This window comes from Solea senegalensis, linkage group LG16, assembly GCF_019176455.1.
Source record: "Solea senegalensis isolate Sse05_10M linkage group LG16, IFAPA_SoseM_1, whole genome shotgun sequence".
Classification (NCBI taxonomy): domain Eukaryota; kingdom Metazoa; phylum Chordata; class Actinopteri; order Pleuronectiformes; family Soleidae; genus Solea; species Solea senegalensis.
In genome coordinates, this window is record NC_058036.1 from 9,097,260 (window position 1) to 9,119,337 (window position 22,078).

Consider the following 22,078-nt stretch of genomic DNA (forward strand, 5'->3'; position numbering starts at 1 on the left):
CTAGTCTTCAGAGTAGAAACTTCTCACAGAGTACTACTGTCTGTTCTCAGATGAAAGGCCTTCTCAATACGACCCTTTTATAAATCTTCTGACACACACACGCAGAGCTTTTTTTAAGGACTCTCATTGACTTCCACTCATTTAGACAGCCCTAAACAAAGTTTTTTTCTAACCTTAACCATAATAGTGCACTCCCTGGATTGTTATGAATTGTAGTTTTTCCATTAATCCAAAATGAGCCTTTTCATATTTACAGCTCTATGAATGCAGCCATTTTGGACCACCATGTTTTTACAACAGCCCACAATTTACAAACTAAACATCTTTTGACGGTAACTGAACCGTCATAGGTTCTCCAAAACACTTGTGAGGTGAGAGATATAGAGCTGCATCATCTACCTTCACCAATAAATGATGATAATACCTTAAATGCTTGAAAAACAAAAGAAACTGACAAATTAAAATGCACACTTTTTTTTATTTTACCCAATGGCGACAGCATAGGCCTCTATACAGACATACACACAAAGGATAAATTATACATATATATATTCACATTTTAACAAAAATCAATGAACTATTAAGTCCCTACAAAAATGACTCCTCAGAAACAAGCATCCTAATGGAACAGAGAAGCCATGTTGTTATGTAAACGGTGCCAGATTACTGAACATTATTGACAATGGAAGTACAAACACAGCCAGATAAATACTGGTCCATGGGACTCCCTTCAACATATCTAACACTAAACTGTAACTTAAAGGTTCAGTGTGGAGGCTATAGTCGCTACTGGTGGTCAGATTGTAAATGACCCTCCACATCATCCTCCTTGGCATGTAGGAGACTATTGTTTCCCTAAATGGCATAAAAAGATGGAGGGCCTACTCTATACACTTATAAACATATTATTACAATTATTATATGCCATTTACATAAAGAGAGCTCCCCATAGCCTACAAAATAGACCTTTAAATAATAACAAAAACTGGCAAATATTGCTGTAACACATCCGTGAAAACAGTGACAAACTATAGCAGCTGATAAATAAGCCTTTTTTGTGAGGCTGTTATTATTTTAAACACCTGATTATTAGATACAATAATTATTATCCATCTAATCAATGCAATATACCACAAACTTTAAAAAAAACAAAAACCTTAATAACTATAAACAAGAAGTATGCATATAAATATTGCAGGATACTATTATCCAGAAACAAAAGTTGAATGCCAAAGTGTAGAATGAACGGTTAAACAGAAATCAGGTGTGTGTTTGCATAGTTACATGGAAAATCTAAGTGATCACAGTCAACTGTCAGGACAGAAAAATACCAGGTTTGAACAGGGCCTTAGCCTCAGTGCTTGTATGGTAGTGTAAAATGCATGAACATATGCATACTTTACATACTGTATATATACAATCAAGAACCATGTACCACTAGTGTGGATTTAAAATAATAGTTCAGACTGTACTGGTGCTGGGAGGTGTGCAAGTTATCATAGATTTAAGAAGTAGTATGTAACTTTTAAAGCAGCAAGTTTCAAATATAAAGAATGTCCACATCATTCAAACCATGTGAGATTTCTGCCTTGCACACACTGATTGGCAGAAGTGTAATTCTGAACTCCAATTTTGCTTTATATCATTTTTTGTGGGTCCTTCTCCAACTTATCAAGCAGACCAACTACTTTGCTGATTATTCCAAGCCTTTTCTTTTTTAAATGGTCTCTGTAGATAAAACCTTTCATGTAATAGAGCTCTAGGTGTATACACAGGGATGATAAGTTTTCCCTCCATCATGAACCACCCGTGTCTGGCTGGCTGGCACCGGATATGGACGTGAAATCATGTCAGAGACTTGACATCAAGACAGCCATGTTTTGAGCAAGAACGAGCGTCCATGTCTCAAATGCTCATCAACTCCCGTCTGTGCATTGACTTTATATGTTAACTCACCGTGCAGCTTAACAGCTATACTAGTAATGTGAGACATTGAACTTTAAGTTCAGGACTTTACCCCACTTTTGTGAAACATGAGTGAGGCATCTCACTATGGTGAGATACCAAAATGGATGTTGAAAACAACTTCACACTACTACTTACTTTCACTTCCTTTGACAGTTTTGACTGTCAATGAAAACTAAAGTCAGCCTGAGAAGACGCAAGATATCACTAGTCTGTCTTTAGAGATTTCACAAACGGGGGTGAAAAATGTGTTGAATCGTAACATAAAAAGAGGAGAAAACTGAAACAAAAAACAAACACTTTTACTTGAATAAACAAAACAGATCACTGATGTTATGGTATATCTGTGGGAACACACAGTTGGTGTAGTGGTTAGTTCTTGTCTTTGCAAGACCCAGGTTGGCACATTTTTTTGCATGGAGTTTGTCATTTTAAAAGCTTTCCATTAACGCGGTATCATTTCAAGAAATATCTTCATCCACATGAAACCCCCGAAATGACTCTATAGTACATATGCCAGGCCTCTACGTGGCGTAACACCGCTACACCAAAAACAGAGAACATGTTGTGTGGAGCGTGCGCGGACAAGTAAACATTCAAATGCATACAAACACAGATAGAATGAAGAAAGCCAGCACAACCACGAAAAGGAAAACTGCAAAAGACGACAGCAAAGACAGCAAGAGGGAGAGGTGGAACTATGACATCAGGATTTTCTCAAAGTAGAGATTTTCCCACTCTCTGACCTGTTTTCAAATGGATAAAGTGCTGATACAATAAAAACAACTTAAGTGGATTAGCCTTAACTTGTTTTTGTGTGTACAGCCCCTTAAGCTAGGCTAGGCATCTTTTATTAAGACGTTAAAATCTGTTTTTCTTTGTGTCACCACTAGTAGCCATGTTTCCACTGAGTGTGAGCCTCTGTGTCTGAAGCTGAACAGCGACTATGCTCAGCATAGTCAGTGCCTCATACATTTGAAGTTAAAACAATTGTTTCCTGGTATTAGTTCAGTTTTCCAATAGGCCTCTCCCGGCTGTTTTCGAACAAGTTGTGCGTGCGCTGTTTCCTGCGGTTCATTTTGGACATGTCCCTGTCAAACACCTCTCCAGAGCGCAGAGCTGACACCAAGTCGTCAAACTCGCCCTCTTCTTTGTTTGCTTCAGATTTCTTGGTCTTCTGCTCTCTGTCTCTCTTCAGCTAGAACATGCCAGAGAAAGAGTGGATGTTTTACATTTTATCAGTGAATTAATGAGGTGGATGTTATAAGTAGAACAGGTTTCATTATGTTGTTATGTTTTTTTTAAATGAACACATCCAAAGTGCATCACCACGATGGGTAGGGTAATGCTGCAATACATTTGAAGTTGGAACTCATGGTCATGGAACATTTCTGAAGAGGGACTGCCCGCTGACCTTGGGTTTGGAAATGGAGCAACCTCAGTAGTACTGTTTCATTTTCAACAGTAGACATGTTGCTACTGTTTGTGTGCATAACATACCACAAAGAGCGACTGGTATTGCTAACAATGGCTAGCCTGAGATACATTTGCGTTTTTTTTCCGAAAATTTTCAACTGGAATGCGGTGAAAATCTGCACTTCTGACCTCTGAGTTTTGATGTAAATGGAATGCAGCATAATTCAAATACAACACGAGTGTATTCCACACACCCACTAATGCATACCTAGTGTATGGCCCTCTCTTATCTGTTAAGGTTTGCTAACCTGTGCCTCCATGAGTGCCCTTTTCTCCTCCTCCTCCTTGGACCTGGCCATGTTCTGGTTGTCATGTTTGGCCTCGGAGAAAGCTGTGAGGAAAGTGTCGAAGATCCTAAAGAACTCGTCTGGCAGCAGCTTGGAGGAGTCCTCTCCAAAGTGTCTCAGTGCTTTCCCAAACTTCAACAGGAGACACAAAAGACACACATTTAAGTTGTAAAGTTGGTTTTGTTCTACATAAGGAGAAAACATGGCTCTCATCACATGGGAGAAACATAATGTTTAGGCAAATTGGAGTATTAATCAGCAACCCATTCATCTTCATCAATCAATACTCTATGTGAATATACAGAATCTGCCGGCAAGTTAAGCCATTTCTGGCTTGACTAATCACATTTTAGCAAACTGGTAAATGTTCTGTGTAAAGAGCAAAGGAGCTGTTTTTATGAATTTACAGAAATACAATGCCATTGTGCTTTTTTAATTGTATCTGTATACATATGCATATCTGTTAATAGAGATTAGACAAAACTTTGGTTGTAAAATCTGCAATCCGTTGATGTTGTCTCTCAACTCCATTCTCACATATCGTTATGTAATAAAAATGCTTTCGACCTTGATAGTGCTATCTCATATACAGTATTTTGAAAACTGGGTTTTCACCAAACATCATTGCCTTGACAGCTGTGTTTGGTCATGGGACAGGGAGTATAAATTGTCTATTGTCCGATCTGCCCCAAACTTTGCATGTTGGAACATAATCCTGGCCTGAAGGCACCTACTGTACCTTGTTCAGATTTTGCTCCTAAAGAGCTAACATCTACAAGAACACACACACACACACACACACACACAAAGAACAGATACTGTTGCCCACTTACCAATTCCTTGGCCTCAGTGAGTGACTCCTCTACCTCAGAGAAGCTGAATGAGGCCACAGTGATGAACTGACTGACCACAGGGACAAACCTATCAGCAGGAGAGTGAGAGGACTGAGCCTGCTGGAACTGCAGCTCCTGGAGATGGCAGCAAGAGGTCACACACACACAAGACAAGACATATGGACACTGACAACTGCAAACTTTTTAAATGTAGTGTGTCACTTACTGCCTCAATACTCTTTAGGCCAGACCTCAGATTTCCAATGTCCTTCTCCAACTCTGTCATACTGGGAAGACAAAGTTACACAAAACACATGGTAGTCAGAATAAATCAGCTTTTAAACATTTTTAAACTCTGGCACTCACTGTTTTTACTTGATATTTGACCTTTGATGCTGTTTAATGTGACCAATAAATACACATTTGTGAAATAACCAAGCTCTACGTTTAGCATAATAATAGATTTGTGGACAACATTTGAGAGAAACAGGCCTTTCGTGTGCACAGAGGATATTAACTCTTTTTTTAATAGTATGTTTGCCACTTTATTTCACATTTAACAACCCTTTCCATTCACAATACTTACTAATTCCGAGGTCTTCCTTATGGAGACAAAAATCAAGTCCCCGTCACATTACATTTTAAGGTGACAACGTGTTGTATGGTAAGGTTACTAGTAGTTAAGGTTAATGTTAGAGTGAGTCTCAACGAAATTATAATAATATATGTCGATGTAATGTCCCGTGAAGTGATGGAAACCAGGTTCTGTGTGTGTGTGTATGTTTGCCACTTCATTCCTACTTGACTTTAGCAGCTTCTGGCACATTCTGTAGCTCGTCACCGAAGGTCACCAGCTTTGGAAACTTCTTCTCCAGTACGGAGATCATGTAGTGAAGCAGACTGACGTTTCTACAAAGACACACAGCACACATTTAAAAGTCCATCATTCATCACTTTGCACTTTTAAGTCATTTTGCTGTTTCATTCAGCATCCCAGGTTGGACATGACGATGTGAATGTGAGTCAGCATGTACATGTATGTCCTTTATGAAAAAGGCCAGTCACACAAAGACAATGCAGTGTTTCTCTACCTGTCTATGCTTGACTTGGTGTCAGCTAATTTGTTCAGACTGGAGACTTTAAATCCATAGGCATTTCCTCGTTGTCCTTTGTTCATGTAGTTCCCAAAGGCCAGAACCACCTCGAGGAGTTGACGCAGTCGCTCACTCTGCAACACCTCTCGGGATGCCAGGCACAGAGCTGAAATAGTAGAGGAAGAAAGAGAGGCTCACTAATCAATCAGTCATTGAAATCTGCACGCACAGGAATAGAATAGCCTTTATTGTCGAACGAAATGTGCTTGCCGAGGGCAACTATTTAAGAGGAGTTCTTTAATCGACCAGACTTTTGACAGTTTGGGGGTGGAGACCAAGGAGGGCACCGGCCCTCATATGATTGGTCACTTTCAGTGTGACCGCACTCACAAGGAACTTGGTCAGTTTTATTAAGTAACATTGCATATTGTTATGTTACGTTGTTAAAGCTAACCTAACTATTGACTGTACTGGCAGAAATGGCATTTTCCCAAAGTAGCATCGTGGTTGTATCCACAAAAACCAAAATGTGGTGTTTTGAGATTTTCCCATTCTGGACATTTTCTTGCACACTTTAATTGAACTACAGCCACAGTCCGACTACAACAGGCATTCAGACAACTTGCCAAAGACGTGGAGGAGAAAATCAATTTATTGGCTGAGTATCTCTCTATAAGCTAGTGTGTATTGACCTTTTTGACCTTTGCGTTACAGAAATATAAACAGTGAACGACGAGATGGACAGTGAGATGGATGGAGCTGTGATCCTGTATGTTTTGTACCTGCTGTGCATGTGATTCGAGATACAAATTAGATTGAGCATGGCTGTTGTGGTTGATGTATTGTTTAAAGAAAGACACTGCAGTTTATATGTCGTCTCCTTCTACTCCCCGGTCAAAGATCGGGGAGGAAATTTTGGTGCATGTGCAGAACGCCAAGTCTGCCTCCAGTCCAACTACATGCAAGAGTAATTGGACTATGAATCTCATTATCCAGGTATATTAGAAGACTAGCTTGGTTTTAGTCGGACTTAGTTGGTATAAAGAATATTGAATCAATAACTAGTCCTAATCCCACAACAGTTTATCCACCAGTATTCCACAAAGAGGTGGTCATCTCTGCTAGTGAGGTAGGGAAGTTTGTTGGTGAATAAATGTCCCCCCTAAAGTTGGAAAAAAGACGTCTCTGACAACAGCTTTGAAGATACAGTATAAGAGAAAACAGATATGTCTTCAAACACATCAGTGTGTCAGACCTTATGGGTTCAAATGTAGCCCTGTTGTCAAACAGTCTTCAATATAAACTGATAACCTTCAGAGTGGAAGAAGTTACCTTTTATTTTTGGCTTGACCTCAGCCACTCTTTCTGCAAACTTCTTCTTGAAGTAGAGCGTATGCAGTCTCTGCTGATAGTGGTTGATTCTGGACACAACAGACACAAAAACACAAAAGAAAATCAAAAACTGTTGTTGCTGCTGTTGTTGTATTTGTGCAGGTCAGTGCTTGAGAATTGTCAAGTGTCAATTCAGAACATCATACAATATTACGATGGATACAATGGATACAATGTACAATGGATACAATGGAGTTTTATGATAACATATTGTTAAGCAGAGTAGTAGATTTCAGATGTTCTACACTGTCTGAAGTTGCTGAGAGGTGATGGACTTTCTCTGTAGGGCGATCATGTTTGTGCATACATCGCTCTTCTTAATAGAGAGTTAGAAATTCACAGTGTCTTTATTTCCTGTGCCCCAAACCATTTTTATGTTAAAGGGGACATATTATGCAAAATCATAGGGAGGATGAGCGGTATTATGTCAACGTGGAGGGACAAGTGTGCTGTTGGTGGCTGCACAGTGGCCAGTGACCGGTTGGGCTGAAAATCATGCAGTGTGAACCAAGCTCAATTGGTACTTACCTGCTCATGTCATACAGGAAGCGGTCAGATCTGGCCATACGGTCCAGCTCATGCTTGTGTTCTTCCAACAGTTCAATGTCACTCTTCTCAGGAACATACTTTAAAAGCTTCAAAAGCAAAGGCACACTAAATCAATCTGCCTCTAATACATTATCAGTAACTACTGACTTCCTGAATTATCTTATCTGTCTTTGTAGTTTTTAAATTTGAAGTAAAACCAGGCTTGGTGGTCCCTTAGAGGAGAAGCCTCCTGTCTTTCTACCATGTTTTCAGGTTAAATATTTCCTTACACGGCCAGATATAGCTGCTTTTAATCCATCCCATTCAAGTAGTAAACACACATGAATAGGGCTTGGGTACCTTGTTCAGGAGCAGCCAAGCCCTAGACCAGTCCCCAGATTTGAACTGGTGACCCTTTGGTTGCAAGCCCAGTTACTTTCTACTTGGCCATGAACTGACTGAAAATATTTGTCCCATAAAAATGACATATCAGATATAAAAACAGTCGAGATGTGAGATGTTGTTATTTTCATTAATGAATGTCAGATCATTATCTTATTATCAGACATGAGCTGAAATGTGTCATAATTGCTCACTAAAGTAATAAAAAAAAGCATATTTAGTTTTATGTAACTTCATATTACCATATCAATATGGTGAAAAAGAAAGATTTCCAGCAAGTGTAAATTTTACTCCCATGTTCTGTACATGTGTGTGGGCTGGTACCTGCTCCAGCATGTCTTTAGGTAAATCCTCCTGTTCATCCATGTTCAGGATGGCATGGCGGATCTCCTCATTGGTCAGCTTCAGCCTGTCACACAAACAACTGTCAGTTATGTTTTACACATTATTTTTTATGGATGCAATTGACTTAGTCCTGATGAAAACTATATATTTGGTGAAAGAAAGAAAGGGTGTTTTGTCAAGATATCAAGATGTCAAGATGGAAATTGATTCTATGGCTATATGAATATGTGTAACTCAGATAATGTACTACAGCATAATAAGATATATTAAGACATATATCTCTACTTTATGTAACATTTAATAAATGGGAGTTTAAAGCATCCAGAGCTTTTATAAACAATTAGGCTGTCTAACTGAGGTCTATCATGTTCTACTTTTTACCAGATAATTTGGACTAAAATGCAAGGACATGGTCTAAAATGACCCTTTTTTCACACATATGGTTTGATATCTTCAAAAGAGCCATATTCTCTATCACAATATAGTCCAATATGGGATAATCCTACCTTCCGTTTAACCAGGAAATGCTGATACAACATCTACTTAATGGCAGTCAAAGGTACAGAACAGTTTAAGACCTTTGACCGATTCAAACATTGTCTTATTATTTATTCTCATTATTAGTACAAATTGGTTATTTTTCTGTAAAGCTGCACACAGTTAAGCACATGTATAGCGCCCTCCAAAAGTATTGGAACAGAGAGGCCAATTCCTTTATTTTTGCCATAGACTTTCAAAAAAATATATCAAAAGATGAACATTTCAGCTTTTACTTCCAGGTATTTACATCTGGATCTGATACAAAACATATGGAATAGCACCTTTTGTTTGAACCCACCCATTTTTCATGTGAGATTAAAAATTGGCAGACAAAATGTTTCTGTAGAGTTCATTCTGCTGCTGCCATCATGTGTTACATCATCAATGATCATCAATCAACCTAATCTGAACTGGTGACCTTCTTGCTGTGAGGCAACAAGGCTATTGCCCGAATTGATGTTTTATTAGGCTATTATTAGTGTTTTTTATTCTTTACATAAAATTCATGTTTATAATGTGCTGCTAATGCTTAAACTTTGTGCTACGTAAAAAAACATCCGTTTGTGTTAAGCAGGGAAGTAAAATCAAATAACATTTTATTACCAGGTGAAAACTGTTGTTTGATTTTAAAAACAGGACCTGAGAAAAGCTGACTTTTCACAAATTTACAAATGGTATAATGTTTTACAATAAAATGCTAGGTTAATGTTCAAGGTATCCCTATAGTTAAAATCTGATTTCCATGATTTCCATGATTTCCATTATATTTATAGTTTGAGTTTTCTCTCATTCTGCAATCCGAACACACACTGACCTCGAGAGCAGGATATTGCAGTTCTGTGCCCGCCGTCCATCGATTACTGACAGCTCCTTCACCTTCTTAGCAACAGTACGATCATCTTCAGTATCTTTCTATTTAAACAAAGCAAAGAGTCACAATCCAACAACACTTGAAAATCATCATCATGAAAATATCATACTCTAGACCCAAAGTGCCCACTTTCCTCTGAGTTCCACCCAAACATTAAATCACGACTCTGATCAACACACAAGACTAGGTTTAATAATTCCTATATGTTATTGTTTTTATGTGCACATGGGATACAAAAATTCAGTGCACATAAATAATCAGTCCACTTAACTTTCTGAACTTGCATATCTTTCAACACATGCATGTGGTTATTACAGCTGGGCTCCATGTAAAAAGTTTAGCTTCACTCTCAGAGTGCATCATTATCAATTTAGGAATTAAAATGAACAAATTAACATTGAGTGCAAATACTGAAATGTTAGGCCTGTATGCAGATCAGCTGACACTGATACTTACACAAAGAAGAACTATCTGCTATAGTCAGATAAAAGAAAAATCACATATAATTTATAAACACCATGGCTTTGCTTTATTCCTTATAAGTATTCATTAAGATCTATCATACATATGTTACTGAAATTCAAAATGTAATTACAAAACTTCAAATCAAATCAAACTTCAAATTAAAAACATTTTTTATATATAATGACCTTTCATGGCCCACCTGCAGTACACTTTGGGAAAAATGTTACAAGACTTTGACTGGTAAAGTCAAACTAACATAAACAGTAATATACTGTATATGACTGCATGGCTGTGCTTATGATACAAATAATAATAAAAAAAACATTACACTTTACCTGTGGCCTTTGGTAAGCTGAGAAGGTCCTCTGGAACTCCTCTAGATCTAGATTTTTAAACACTTTCAGATCATCCATCTCTGTCCATATGGTTCCATCTGTCTTGCTCTGAAACAAGACAGGTTTTTTTTTCACTCACAAATTCATGCAGTGCATTTCCTATCACACATTTATACCCATTCACACACTACCAGGGGCGACATTGGGTAAAGAGTCTTGCCCAATTACACACGTAGTCTAGCAGAGCCGGGAATCAAACCCACAAACCACAACCTCCCAGCTGAAAGAAGACTCATCCCCCTGGTGTTTTGGTCTGTTGTGCCACCTCTACAAAATGTCTCTCTCTTACACATTGCACAGGGATACTTATGGTTGTTGCAGTCCATTTTCATCACCTCATATCTTATCTCTCATGTAAACATTTCCGCTGCTCAGAGCAGACACACTGTCCCTTTCCCCTTTCAGACTCCACTTGCTTCTGACACTAAACTTAACCAAATACGTTAAATGTTAAAAATAAAATGTTGAGACGTTGAGAAAGTTATTTAGGGGTATGTGCATGAACACAGTGTAACACAGGATATAAATGTTGTTCAATTGTAGAAGCTTTCTCTGGCAACCAATGTGCCAGTGTTTTGAAACCCTACTATATACAAACGGATAAACTCTTTCAAGCCAATGTGTTCTCTTATACACATATTGAATCCCCACATTGGTCATTCAGTACAAGTCAGTCATCATCTACCGCTTTATCCTCCACCAGAGGGTCGCGGGGTGTGCTGTGCCAATCTCAGCTACAACGGGCGATAGGCGGGGTACACCCTGGACAGTTCGCCAGTCCATTGCAGGGCCACACACAGATAGAGACAAACAACCATTTACTCTGACACTCACTCCTATGGTCAATTTAGAGTGTCCAATTTACCTAATCCCCATATTGCATGTTTTTGGACTGTGGGAGGAAGCCGGAGAACCCGGAGAGAACCCACGCACACACGGGGAGAACATGCAAACTCCATACAGAAAGGCCCTTGTTCCAACCGGGGCTCGAACCCGGGTCTTCTTGCTGCAAGGCGAGAGTGCTAACCACTAGACCACCGTGTGCCCCCTTCAGTACAAGTCTATCAGATAATTTGTCTCCTTGATCAATAACATCAGGAAACATATTCATGCAGAATTTTTGGTCTCATTCACTTTTACCAAACAGCCGAGCCTGCCAGGGATCTGGCAAGGGAGCCGTTTTGGACTACAGAATCTCCTAAAAAAGCAAACCAATCCCAAACCCCAGGCATGCTAGAAGCAGACTTAATGCAGTGACAACAGAGAAGTGACATCTAGCAGTCTCTGCCATTCTAGATAGCCATCACTACGAGAAAACTGTTGTCAGTAAAGGGAATGTTCTATAGAAGACGGAGCAGTAAGAGCAGGAGCAGCAGTAATTGTAAAGCCACATCATGAATAGTACCAATAGACCTGGCAGTAAAAGTGACGGTTACCTGAGGCAGTTTGCTCCAGTTGAATGACTTCATTGGATTAGATGGCTGAGGAATGTTCCTCTTGTGTGCAGTAACCAGTGGCACTCCTGGAGGAGGAGGAGCTAAAGGAACTTTGCCAAAAGCAGGTGGACCATCTGGTGGAGGAGGAGGAGGTGGTGGTGGTGGAGGAGGAGGAGGAAAGGAAATGGATGGAGCTATAATACCAGAAGTGTCAGGAGGTCCCCCTGGAACACTGGAAGTCTATGAGGACAGCACAAACAAAAAACACACATACAAATTATGAGTATTATTATTTTTGAAGAAATATCATTGCTATAATGGATCGTGCAAAAACATGATAGAAAATTTAAAAAATAGACGAAATACAAAATCTAAAAGTGACGGGATTTGTTTGCTTTGTGTTGGTGGTCGTACAGAGCTTCCATGCTGCAGCCGAGCTGACAATTCTGCCACTTGAAGTTTGGCTTGCTTGTGTTCATTGGTCTCTCGCTCCAGTTTGTCTTTCATCTTGTTCAGCATTGCCATCATGTCTTCTTTCTCCTTATTTTTGGCATCACACTCCCTCTCTTTCTTTTCCAAACGCTGCTGTAAGTTCTGGTGATCTGCAGGTAAAAAAAAAGTTTAGTTTACATTTTGTGAAGTAAAAACTTTTAAGAGTTCCTGCAACAGATGATGAGTTCCTACAACAGATGATTAGTATAAGACAACAAATCAGCAGTATTTCTGCATATTGACATATTGTCCATCTTTGGATATGAGATGCATCAGGTGCTTGAACTATGCGAACAAAGCATTTATTGTTGGCAAAGGACCACCAAAGTAAGCAACTGTTTCCTCATGCACACCAATGTAATGCACCTTTTAAACAAGCACTAAAATACGGTGCCATTTACTGGTAATCTTTATGGCTGTTGAGCTAAACTAATTTGTTTATAGTCTACCAATGGTTGATCTTGGTAGAGCTCTGTTTAAATGCACTTATTGTAAGTTGCAATACACATTTTAAACAAGCATGAAAATGTGGTACCATTGACTGTGACCTGGTTTTTGTTAGCCATTGGTCTAAAGAGAGAAATGTGCCAACAATGTACCCGCTAATTCTTCATTTTAGGGCCAACACACCCATGAACACAACAGTGGGCGCAAGTGGATTTGCTAATACCACAAAGAAAATACCCCGAAATTGTGCAATTCTCAAATATGTACTCACTATTGGATTGAACCAGAATGCATCACCAGCGTTGCAAAATGCATCGCACTTCACTAGTTTCACCCCGTTGACAGGATCATTCCACGGGTATGGGTATGAAATACTTGTAATTCCTCAACTGTTATTGATGCAATGGCAGTAAATGGCTGAGAGGGATCACAGGTAAGGTAATATGGCACCAGCTGCTACTGGCTTTCTCTCACACTGTTATTAAACCATGGGATAGAAGATGTTGTGCACTTCTACTGGGCACAAATATCCAATTCAAGCATGGTATAATTCTGACAAAATACACAGTTATGAAATGTTAATTTAAAGATAAAATCCTCTTTGAATACTGCCTGGCTTTAAAAGCCCCCCTAACAGAGAGTGCATTTTTGAAAGTTTGTCTGAATGCCGCAGCTCTTTAATGGGGTGAAAGTGAAAGAGAAACTGTATTGTGCCCCATCATAACATCAAACACAATATGCTCCCATATCCCACCACAGCGTAGCCCATTCAAACCGCTGTTCAGTTCAAGTTGTGACCTAAATCAAAGTGCCACAGCCTTCCATAGTGCGACGGATGTTCTTATGTAAGAAACCATCAGGATCTTTATCGATTAGGGGCCACAGTCCAAAATTGTCTGTTTGGCATGTAAAATAACAGTAAAACGTTGCATTCGTCTGCTGTTTCGGCATTCACAAGGGTTTATCTTGGCCCCTGTTGACCCAAAATAACAGTCAAACGTGTCAATCATCGACAGTCTACCAATGGTTGATCTTGGTATAGCTCTGCATACTCACAACCAATACTGCAGTCATCATGTAAAAGAACAATAAAACGTGCCCTTCGTCTGCTGCCTAACAATGGCTGATGTAGGTGGATCTCTGAAACATCTCAACGCACCCACCAGCGCAATGTTGGGTGCAAGTGGATTTGCTCCCGACACCACTTGGCACAGATTGCGAAAATGCCAAGAGTGTTTCTTGGAAACTAACAATGACACTTGTGCTGCACTGTGCACTTTTTGGTCTGGAAGCAACTTATAGCCCCATGTGGGCGTCAGACTGAAGATCCCTGGTTCAATCCCGGGTTTCGGCATTTAAATGGGTTTATCTTGACCCCTGTTGACCTAAAATAACAGTCAAACGCGTCAATCTTCGACAAGCTACCAATGGTTGATCTTGGTATAGCTCTGCGCACTCACAACCAATGCTACGATCATCTGTACAGCTGTTGATGTAAAAGAAAAAGAAAACGTCGCATTCGTCTGCTGCCCAACTGATGTAGGTGGATCTCTGAAACATCTCAACACACCCACAAGCGCAATGTTGGGTGCAAGTGGATTTGCTCCCTACTGCACTGTGCACTTTTTGGTCTGGAAGCAACTTATAGCCCCATGTGTCAAAAGAGAGCCTTGGCCATTAGCCCAAGACTTCACTCTCTCACATAGCCAAAGTTGAATATGTAGTTTGCATTTGCCAAACGTTATCATCAGGTACGTCAGGTAGAGAGTGTTGCAGGCCGTTTTCTTACTGTCCAAATAGGATGAAAAATGAAATACAGGCTTGTTGGGTGATAATGCTGTGGCTTTTCCACCCACAAGCTCACGGGACTGTCACAAAAGAGCCGAAATAGCTCAGTTGGGAGAGCGTCAGACTGAAGATCTGAAGGTCCCTGGTTCAATCCCGGGTTTCGGCATTTATATGGGTTTATCTTGGCCCCTGTTGACCTAAAATAACAGTCAAACGTCTCAATCATCGACAGTGGTTGATCTTGGTATACTCACAACCAATACTAGAGTCATCATGTAAAAGAACAATGCAACTTGCCCTTCGTCTGCTGCCGAACAATGGCTGATGTAGGTGGATCTCTGAAACATCTCAACGCACCCACCAGCGCAATGTTGGGTGCAAGTGGATTTGCTCCCGACACCACTTGGCACAGATTGCGAAAATGCCAAGAGTGTTTCTTGGAAACTAACAATGACACTTGTGCTGCACTGTGCACTTTTTGGTCTGGAAGCAACTTATAGCCCCATGTGTCAAAAGAGAGCCTTGGCCATTAGCCCAAGACTTCACTCTCTCACATAGCCAAAGTTGAATATGTAGTTTGCATTTGCCAAACGTTATCATCAGGTACATGAGGTAGAGAGTGTTGCAGGCCGTTTTCTTACTGTCCAAATAGGATGAAAAATGAAATACAGGCTTTTTGGGTGATAATGCTGTGGCTTTTCCACCCACAAGCTCACGGGACTGTCACAAAAGAGCCGAAATAGCTCAGTTGGGAGAGCGTCAGACTGAAGATCTGAAGGTCCCTGGTTCAATCCCGGGTTTCGGCATTTAAATGGGTTTATCTTGGCATCTCAACACAAGCGCAATGTTGGGTGCAAGTGGATTTGCTCCCTACTGCACTGTGCACTCTTTGGTCTGGAAGCAACATAAAGCCCCATGTGTCAAAAGAGAGCCTTGGCCATTAGCCCAAGACTTCACTCTCTCACATAGCCAAAGTTGAATATGTAGTTTGCATTTGCCAAACGTTATCATCAGGTACATCAGGTAGAGATTGTTGTAGGCTGTTTTCTTACTGTCCAAATAGGATGAAAAATGAAATACAGGCTTGTTGGGTGATAATGCTGTGGCTTTTCCACCCACAAGCTCACAGGACTGTCACAAAAGAGCCGAAATAGCTCAGTTGGGAGAGCGTCAGACTGAAGATCTGAAGGTCCCTGGTTCAAACCCGGGTTTCGGCATTCATATGGGTTTATCTTGGCCCCTGTTGACCTAAAATAACAGTCAAACGTCTCAATCATCGACAGTGGTTGATCTTGGTATACTCACAACCAATACTACAGTCATCATGTAAAAGAACAATGCAACTTGCCCTTCGTCTGCTGCCAAACAATGGCTGATGTAGGTGGATCTCTGAAACATCTCAACGCACCCACCAGCGCAATGTTGGGTGCAAGTGGATTTGCTCCCGACACCACTTGGCACAGATTGCGAAAATGCCAAGAGTGTTTCTTGGAAACTAACAATGACACTTGTGCTGCACTGTGCACTTTTTGGTCTGGAAGCAACTTATAGCCCCATGTGGGCGTCAGACTGAAGATCTGAAGGTCCCTGGTTCAATCCCGGGTTTCGGCATTTAAATGGGTTTATCTTGGCCCTGTTGACCTAAAATAACAGTCAAACGCGTCAATCTTCGACAAGCTACCAATGGTTGATCTTGGTATAGCTCTGCGCACTCACAACCAATGCTACGATCATCTGTACAGCTGTTGATGTAAAAGAAAAAGAAAACGTCGCATTCGTCTGCTGCCCAACTGATGTAGGTGGATCTCTGAAACATCTCAACACACCCACAAGCGCAATGTTGGGTGCAAGTGGATTTGCTCCCTACTGCACTGTGCACTTTTTGGTCTGGAAGCAACATAAAGCCCCATGTGTCAAAAGAGAGCCTTGGCCATTAGCCCAAGACTTCACTCTCTCACATAGCCAAAGTTGAATTGCATTTGCCAAACGTTATCATCAGGTACATCAGGTAGAGAGTGTTGCAGGCCGTTTTCTTACTGTCCAAATAGGATGAAAAATGAAATACAGGCTTTTTGGGTGATAATGCTGTGGCTTTTCCACCCACAAGCTCACGGGACTGTCACAAAAGAGCCGAAATAGCTCAGTTGGGAGAGCGTCAGACTGAAGATCTGAAGGTCCCTGGTTCAATCCCGGGTTTCGGCATTTAAATGGGTTTATCTTGACATCTCAACACACCCACAAGCGCAATGTTGGGTGCAAGTGGATTTGCTCCCTACTGCACTGTGCACTCTTTGGTCTGGAAGCAACATAAAGCCCCATGTGTCAAAAGAGAGCCTTGGCCATTAGCCCAAGACTTCACTCTCTCACATAGCCAAAGTTGAATATGTAGTTTGCATTTGCCAAACGTTATCATCAGGTACATCAGGTAGAGAGTGTTGCAGGCCGTTTTCTTACTGTCCAAATAGGATGAAAAATGAAATACAGGCTTGTTGGGTGATAATGCTGTGGCTTTTCCACCCACAAGCTCACGGGACTGTCACAAAAGAGCCGAAATAGCTCAGCTGGGAGAGCGTCAGACTGAAGATCTGAAGGTCCCTGGTTCAATCCCGGGTTTCGGCATTTATATGGGTTTATCTTGGCCCCTGTTGACCTAAAATAACAGTCAAACGTCTCAATCATCGACAGTGGTTGATCTTGGTATACTCACAACCAATACTACAGTCATCATGTAAAAGAACAATGCAACTTGCCCTTCGTCTGCTGCCGAACAATGGCTGATGTAGGTGGATCTCTGAAACATCTCAACGCACCCACCAGCGCACTCTTGGCATTTTCGCAATCTTGGCACAGATTGCGAAAATGCCAAGAGTGTTTCTTGGAAACTAACAATGACACTTGTGCTGCACTGTGCACTTTTTGGTCTGGAAGCAACTTATAGCCCCATGTGGGCGTCAGACTGAAGATCTGAAGGTCCCTGGTTCAATCCCGGGTTTCGGCATTTAAATGGGTTTATCTTGGCCCTGTTGACCTAAAATAACAGTCAAACGCGTCAATCTTCGACAAGCTACCAATGGTTGATCTTGGTATAGCTCTGCGCACTCACAACCAATGCTACGGTCATCTGTACAGCTGTTGATGTAAAAGAAAAATAAAACGTCGCATTCGTCTGCTGCCCAACTGATGTAGGTGGATCTCTGAAACATCTCAACACACCCACAAGCGCAATGTTGGGTGCAAGTGGATTTGCTCCCTACTGCACTGTGCACTTTTTGGTCTGGAAGCAACATAAAGCCCCATGTGTCAAAAGAGAGCCTTGGCCATTAGCCCAAGACTTCACTCTCTCACATAGCCAAAGTTGAATATGTAGTTTGCATTTGCCAAACGTTATCATCAGGTACATCAGGTAGAGAGTGTTGCAGGCCGTTTTCTTACTGTCCAAATAGGATGAAAAATGAAATACAGGCTTTTTGGGTGATAATGCTGTGGCTTTTCCACCCACAAGCTCACGGGACTGTCACAAAAGAGCCGAAATAGCTCAGTTGGGAGAGCGTCTGAAGGTCCCTGGTTCAATCCCGGGTTTCAGCATTTATATGGGTTTATCTTGGCCCGTGTCGACCTAAAATAATAGTCAAACGTCTCAATCATCGACAGTCTACCAATGGTTGATCTTGGTATACTCACAACCAATACTACAGTCATCATGTAAAAGAACAATACAACTTGCCCTTCGTCTGCTGCCGAACAATGGCTGATGTAGGTGGATCTCTGAAACATCTCAACGCACCCACCAGCGCAATGTTGGGTGCAAGTGGATTTGCTCCCGACACCACTTGGCACAGATTGCGAAAATGCCAAGAGTGTTTCTTGGAAACTAACAATGACACTTGTGCTGCACTGTTCACTTTTTGGTCTGGAAGCAACTTATAGCCCCATGTGTCAAAAGAGAGCCTTGGCCATTAGCCCAAGACTTCACTCTCTCACATAGCCAAAGTTGAATATGTAGTTTGCATTTGCCAAACGTTATCATCAGGTACATCAGGTAGAGAGTGTTGCAGGCCGTTTTCTTACTGTCCAAATAGGATGAAAAATGAAATACAGGCTTGTTGGGTGATAATGCTGTGGCTTTTCCACCCACAAGCTCACGGGACTGTCACAAAAGAGCCGAAATAGCTCAGTTGGGAGAGCGTCAGACTGAAGATCTGAAGGTCCCTGGTTCAATCCCGGGTTTCGGCATTTATATGGGTTTATCTTGGCCCCTGTTGACCTAAAATAACAGTCAAACGTCTCAATCATCGACAGTGGTTGATCTTGGTATACTCACAACCAATACTACAGTCATCATGTAAAAGAACAATGCAACTTGCCCTTCGTCTGCTGCCGAACAATGGCTGATGTAGGTGGATCTCTGAAACATCTCAGCGCACTGTTGGCATTTTCGCAATCTTGGCACAGATTGCGAAAGTGTTTCTTGGAAACTAACAATGACACTTGTGCTGCACTGTGCACTTTTTGGTCTGGAAGCAACTTATAGCCCCATGTGGGCGTCAGACTGAAGATCTGAAGGTCCCTGGTTCAATCCCGGGTTTCGGCATTTAAATGGGTTTATCTTGGCCCTGTTGACCTAAAATAACAGTCAAACGTCTCAATCATCGACAGTGGTTGATCTTGGTATACTCACAACCAATACTACAGTCATCATGTAAAAGAACAATGCAACTTGCCCTTCGTCCGCTGCCGAACAATGGCTGATGTAGGTGGATCTCTGAAACATCTCAACGCACCCACCAGCGCACTCTTGGCATTTTCGCAATCTTGGCACAGATTGCGAAAATGCCAAGAGTGTTTCTTGGAAACTAACAATGACACTTGTGCTGCACTGTGCACTTTTTGGTCTGGAAGCAGCTTATAGCCCCATGTGGGCGTCAGACTGAAGATCTGAAGGTCCCTGGTTCAATCCCGGGTTTCGGCATTTATATGGGTTTATCTTGGCCCGTGTTGACCTAAAATAATAGTCAAACGTCTCAATCATCGACAGTCTACCAATGGTTGATCTTGGTATACTCACAACCAATACTACAGTCATCATGTAAAAGAACAATACAACTTGCCCTTCGTCTGCTGCCGAACAATGGCTGATGTAGGTGGATCTCTGAAACATCTCAACGCACCCACCAGCGCAATGTTGGGTGCAAGTGGATTTGCTCCCGACACCACTTGGCACAGATTGCGAAAATGCCAAGAGTGTTTCTTGGAAACTAACAATGACACTTGTGCTGCACTGTTGACTTTTTGGTCTGGAAGCAACTTATAGCCCCATGTGTCAAAAGAGAGCCTTGGCCATTAGCCCAAGACTTCACTCTCTCACATAGCCAAAGTTGAATATGTAGTTTGCATTTGCCAAACGTTATCATCAGGTACGTCAGGTAGAGAGTGTTGCAGGCCGTTTTCTTACTGTCCAAATAGGATGAAAAATGAAATACAGGCTTGTTGGGTGATAATGCTGTGGCTTTTCCACCCACAAGCTCACGGGACTGTCACAAAAGAGCCGAAATAGCTCAGTTGGGAGAGCGTCAGACTGAAGATCTGAAGGCCCATGGTTCAATCCCGGGTTTCGGCATTTATATGGGTTTATCTTGGCCCCTGTTGACCTAAAATAACAGTCAAACGTCTCAATCATCGACAGTGGTTGATCTTGGTATACTCACAACCAATACTACAGTCATCATGTAAAAGAACAATGCAACTTGCCCTTCGTCTGCTGCCGAACAATGGCTGATGTAGGTGGATCTCTGAAACATCTCAGCGCACTGTTGGCATTTTCGCAATCTTGGCACAGATTGCGAAAGTGTTTCTTGGAAACTAACAATGACACTTGTGCTGCACTGTGCACTTTTTGGTCTGGAAGCAACTTATAGCCCCATGTGGGCGTCAGACTGAAGATCTGAAGGTCCCTGGTTCAATCCCGGGTTTCGGCATTTAAATGGGTTTATCTTGGCCCTGTTGACCTAAAATAACAGTCAAACGCGTCAATCTTCGACAAGCTACCAATGGTTGATCTTGGTATAGCTCTGCGCACTCACAACCAATGCTACGATCATCTGTACAGCTGTTGATGTAAAAGAAAAATAAAACGTCGCATTCGTCTGCTGCCCAACTGATGTAGGTGGATCTCTGAAACATCTCAACACACCCACAAGCGCAATGTTGGGTGCAAGTGGATTTGCTCCCTACTGCACTGTGCACTTTTTGGTCTGGAAGCAACATAAAGCCCCATGTGTCAAAAGAGAGCCTTGGCCATTAGCCCAAGACTTCACTCTCTCACATAGCCAAAGTTGAATATGTAGTTTGCATTTGCCAAACGTTATCATCAGGTACATGAGGTAGAGAGTGTTGCAGGCCGTTTTCTTACTGTCCAAATAGGATGAAAAATGAAATACAGGCTTTTTGGGTGATAATGCTGTGGCTTTTCCACCCACAAGCTCACGGGACTGTCACAAAAGAGCCGAAATAGCTCAGTTGGGAGAGCGTCAGACTGAAGATCTGAAGGTCCCTGGTTCAATCCCGGGTTTCGGCATTTATATGGGTTTATCTTGGCCCCTGTTGACCTAAAATAACAGTCAAACGTCTCAATCATCGACAGTGGTTGATCTTGGTATACTCACAACCAATACTACAGTCATCATGTAAAAGAACAATGCAACTTGCCCTTCGTCTGCTGCCGAACAATGGCTGATGTAGGTGTATCTCTGAAACATCTCAACGCACCCACCAGCGCACTCTTGGCATTTTCGCAATCTTGGCACAGATTGCGAAGATGCCAAGAGTGTTTCTTGGAAACTAACAATGACACTTGTGCTGCACTGTGCACTTTTTGGTCTGGAAGCAACTTATAGCCCCATGTGGGCGTCAGACTGAAGACACAAAAGAGCCGAAATAGCTCAGTTGGTAGAGCGTCAGACTGAAGATCTGAAGGTCCCTGGTTCAATTTCGGCATTTATATGGGTTTATCTTGGCCCGTGTTGACCTAAAATAATAGTCAAACGTCTCAATCATCGACAGTCTACCAATGGTTGATCTTGGTATACTCACAACCAATACTACAGTCATCATGTAAAAGAACAATACAACTTGCCCTTCGTCTGCTGCCGAACAATGGCTGATGTAGGTGGATCTCTGAAACATCTCAACGCACCCACCAGCGCAATGTTGGGTGCAAGTGGATTTGCTCCCGACACCACTTGGCACAGATTGCGAAAATGCCAAGAGTGTTTCTTGGAAACTAACAATGACACTTGTGCTGCACTGTGCACTTTTTGGTCTGG

At 41.6% G+C, this 22,078-nt stretch overlaps 1 protein-coding gene and 8 non-coding genes across 9 annotated transcripts in view; 8 read left to right on the plus strand and 1 right to left on the minus strand.

Annotated features, from left to right (window-relative positions):
* Positions 1-2,246: 2,246 nt before the first annotated feature.
* Positions 2,247-22,078, minus strand: part of LOC122782769 (disheveled-associated activator of morphogenesis 1-like) — a 45,655-nt gene continuing 25,823 nt past the window's right edge. Inside the window, exons 15-27 of the mRNA XM_044047280.1 lie at positions 12,444-12,631; positions 12,030-12,269; positions 10,534-10,641; positions 9,677-9,774; positions 8,302-8,386; positions 7,576-7,682; positions 6,988-7,076; positions 5,653-5,821; positions 5,363-5,470; positions 4,788-4,848; positions 4,562-4,696; positions 3,690-3,860; positions 2,247-3,163 (exon numbers count right to left, since the gene is read on the minus strand). Of these exons, the coding sequence (XP_043903215.1) occupies positions 2,969-3,163; positions 3,690-3,860; positions 4,562-4,696; positions 4,788-4,848; positions 5,363-5,470; positions 5,653-5,821; positions 6,988-7,076; positions 7,576-7,682; positions 8,302-8,386; positions 9,677-9,774; positions 10,534-10,641; positions 12,030-12,269; positions 12,444-12,631 (1,754 nt within the window). The 3' untranslated portion in view covers positions 2,247-2,968. The remainder of the gene's footprint in view (positions 3,164-3,689; positions 3,861-4,561; positions 4,697-4,787; positions 4,849-5,362; positions 5,471-5,652; positions 5,822-6,987; positions 7,077-7,575; positions 7,683-8,301; positions 8,387-9,676; positions 9,775-10,533; positions 10,642-12,029; positions 12,270-12,443; positions 12,632-22,078) is intronic.
* Positions 14,850-14,922, plus strand: trnaf-gaa. The gene has a single exon. It is a non-coding gene; the product is annotated as a tRNA-Phe (tRNA).
* Positions 15,490-15,562, plus strand: trnaf-gaa. Its single transcript has one exon. It is a non-coding gene; the product is annotated as a tRNA-Phe (tRNA).
* On the plus strand, positions 15,901-15,973 carry trnaf-gaa. The gene has a single exon. It is a non-coding gene; the product is annotated as a tRNA-Phe (tRNA).
* Positions 16,886-16,958, plus strand: trnaf-gaa. The gene has a single exon. It is a non-coding gene; the product is annotated as a tRNA-Phe (tRNA).
* On the plus strand, positions 17,303-17,375 carry trnaf-gaa. Its single transcript has one exon. It is a non-coding gene; the product is annotated as a tRNA-Phe (tRNA).
* On the plus strand, positions 18,917-18,989 carry trnaf-gaa. Its single transcript has one exon. It is a non-coding gene; the product is annotated as a tRNA-Phe (tRNA).
* Positions 20,301-20,373, plus strand: trnaf-gaa. Its single transcript has one exon. It is a non-coding gene; the product is annotated as a tRNA-Phe (tRNA).
* Positions 21,258-21,330, plus strand: trnaf-gaa. Its single transcript has one exon. It is a non-coding gene; the product is annotated as a tRNA-Phe (tRNA).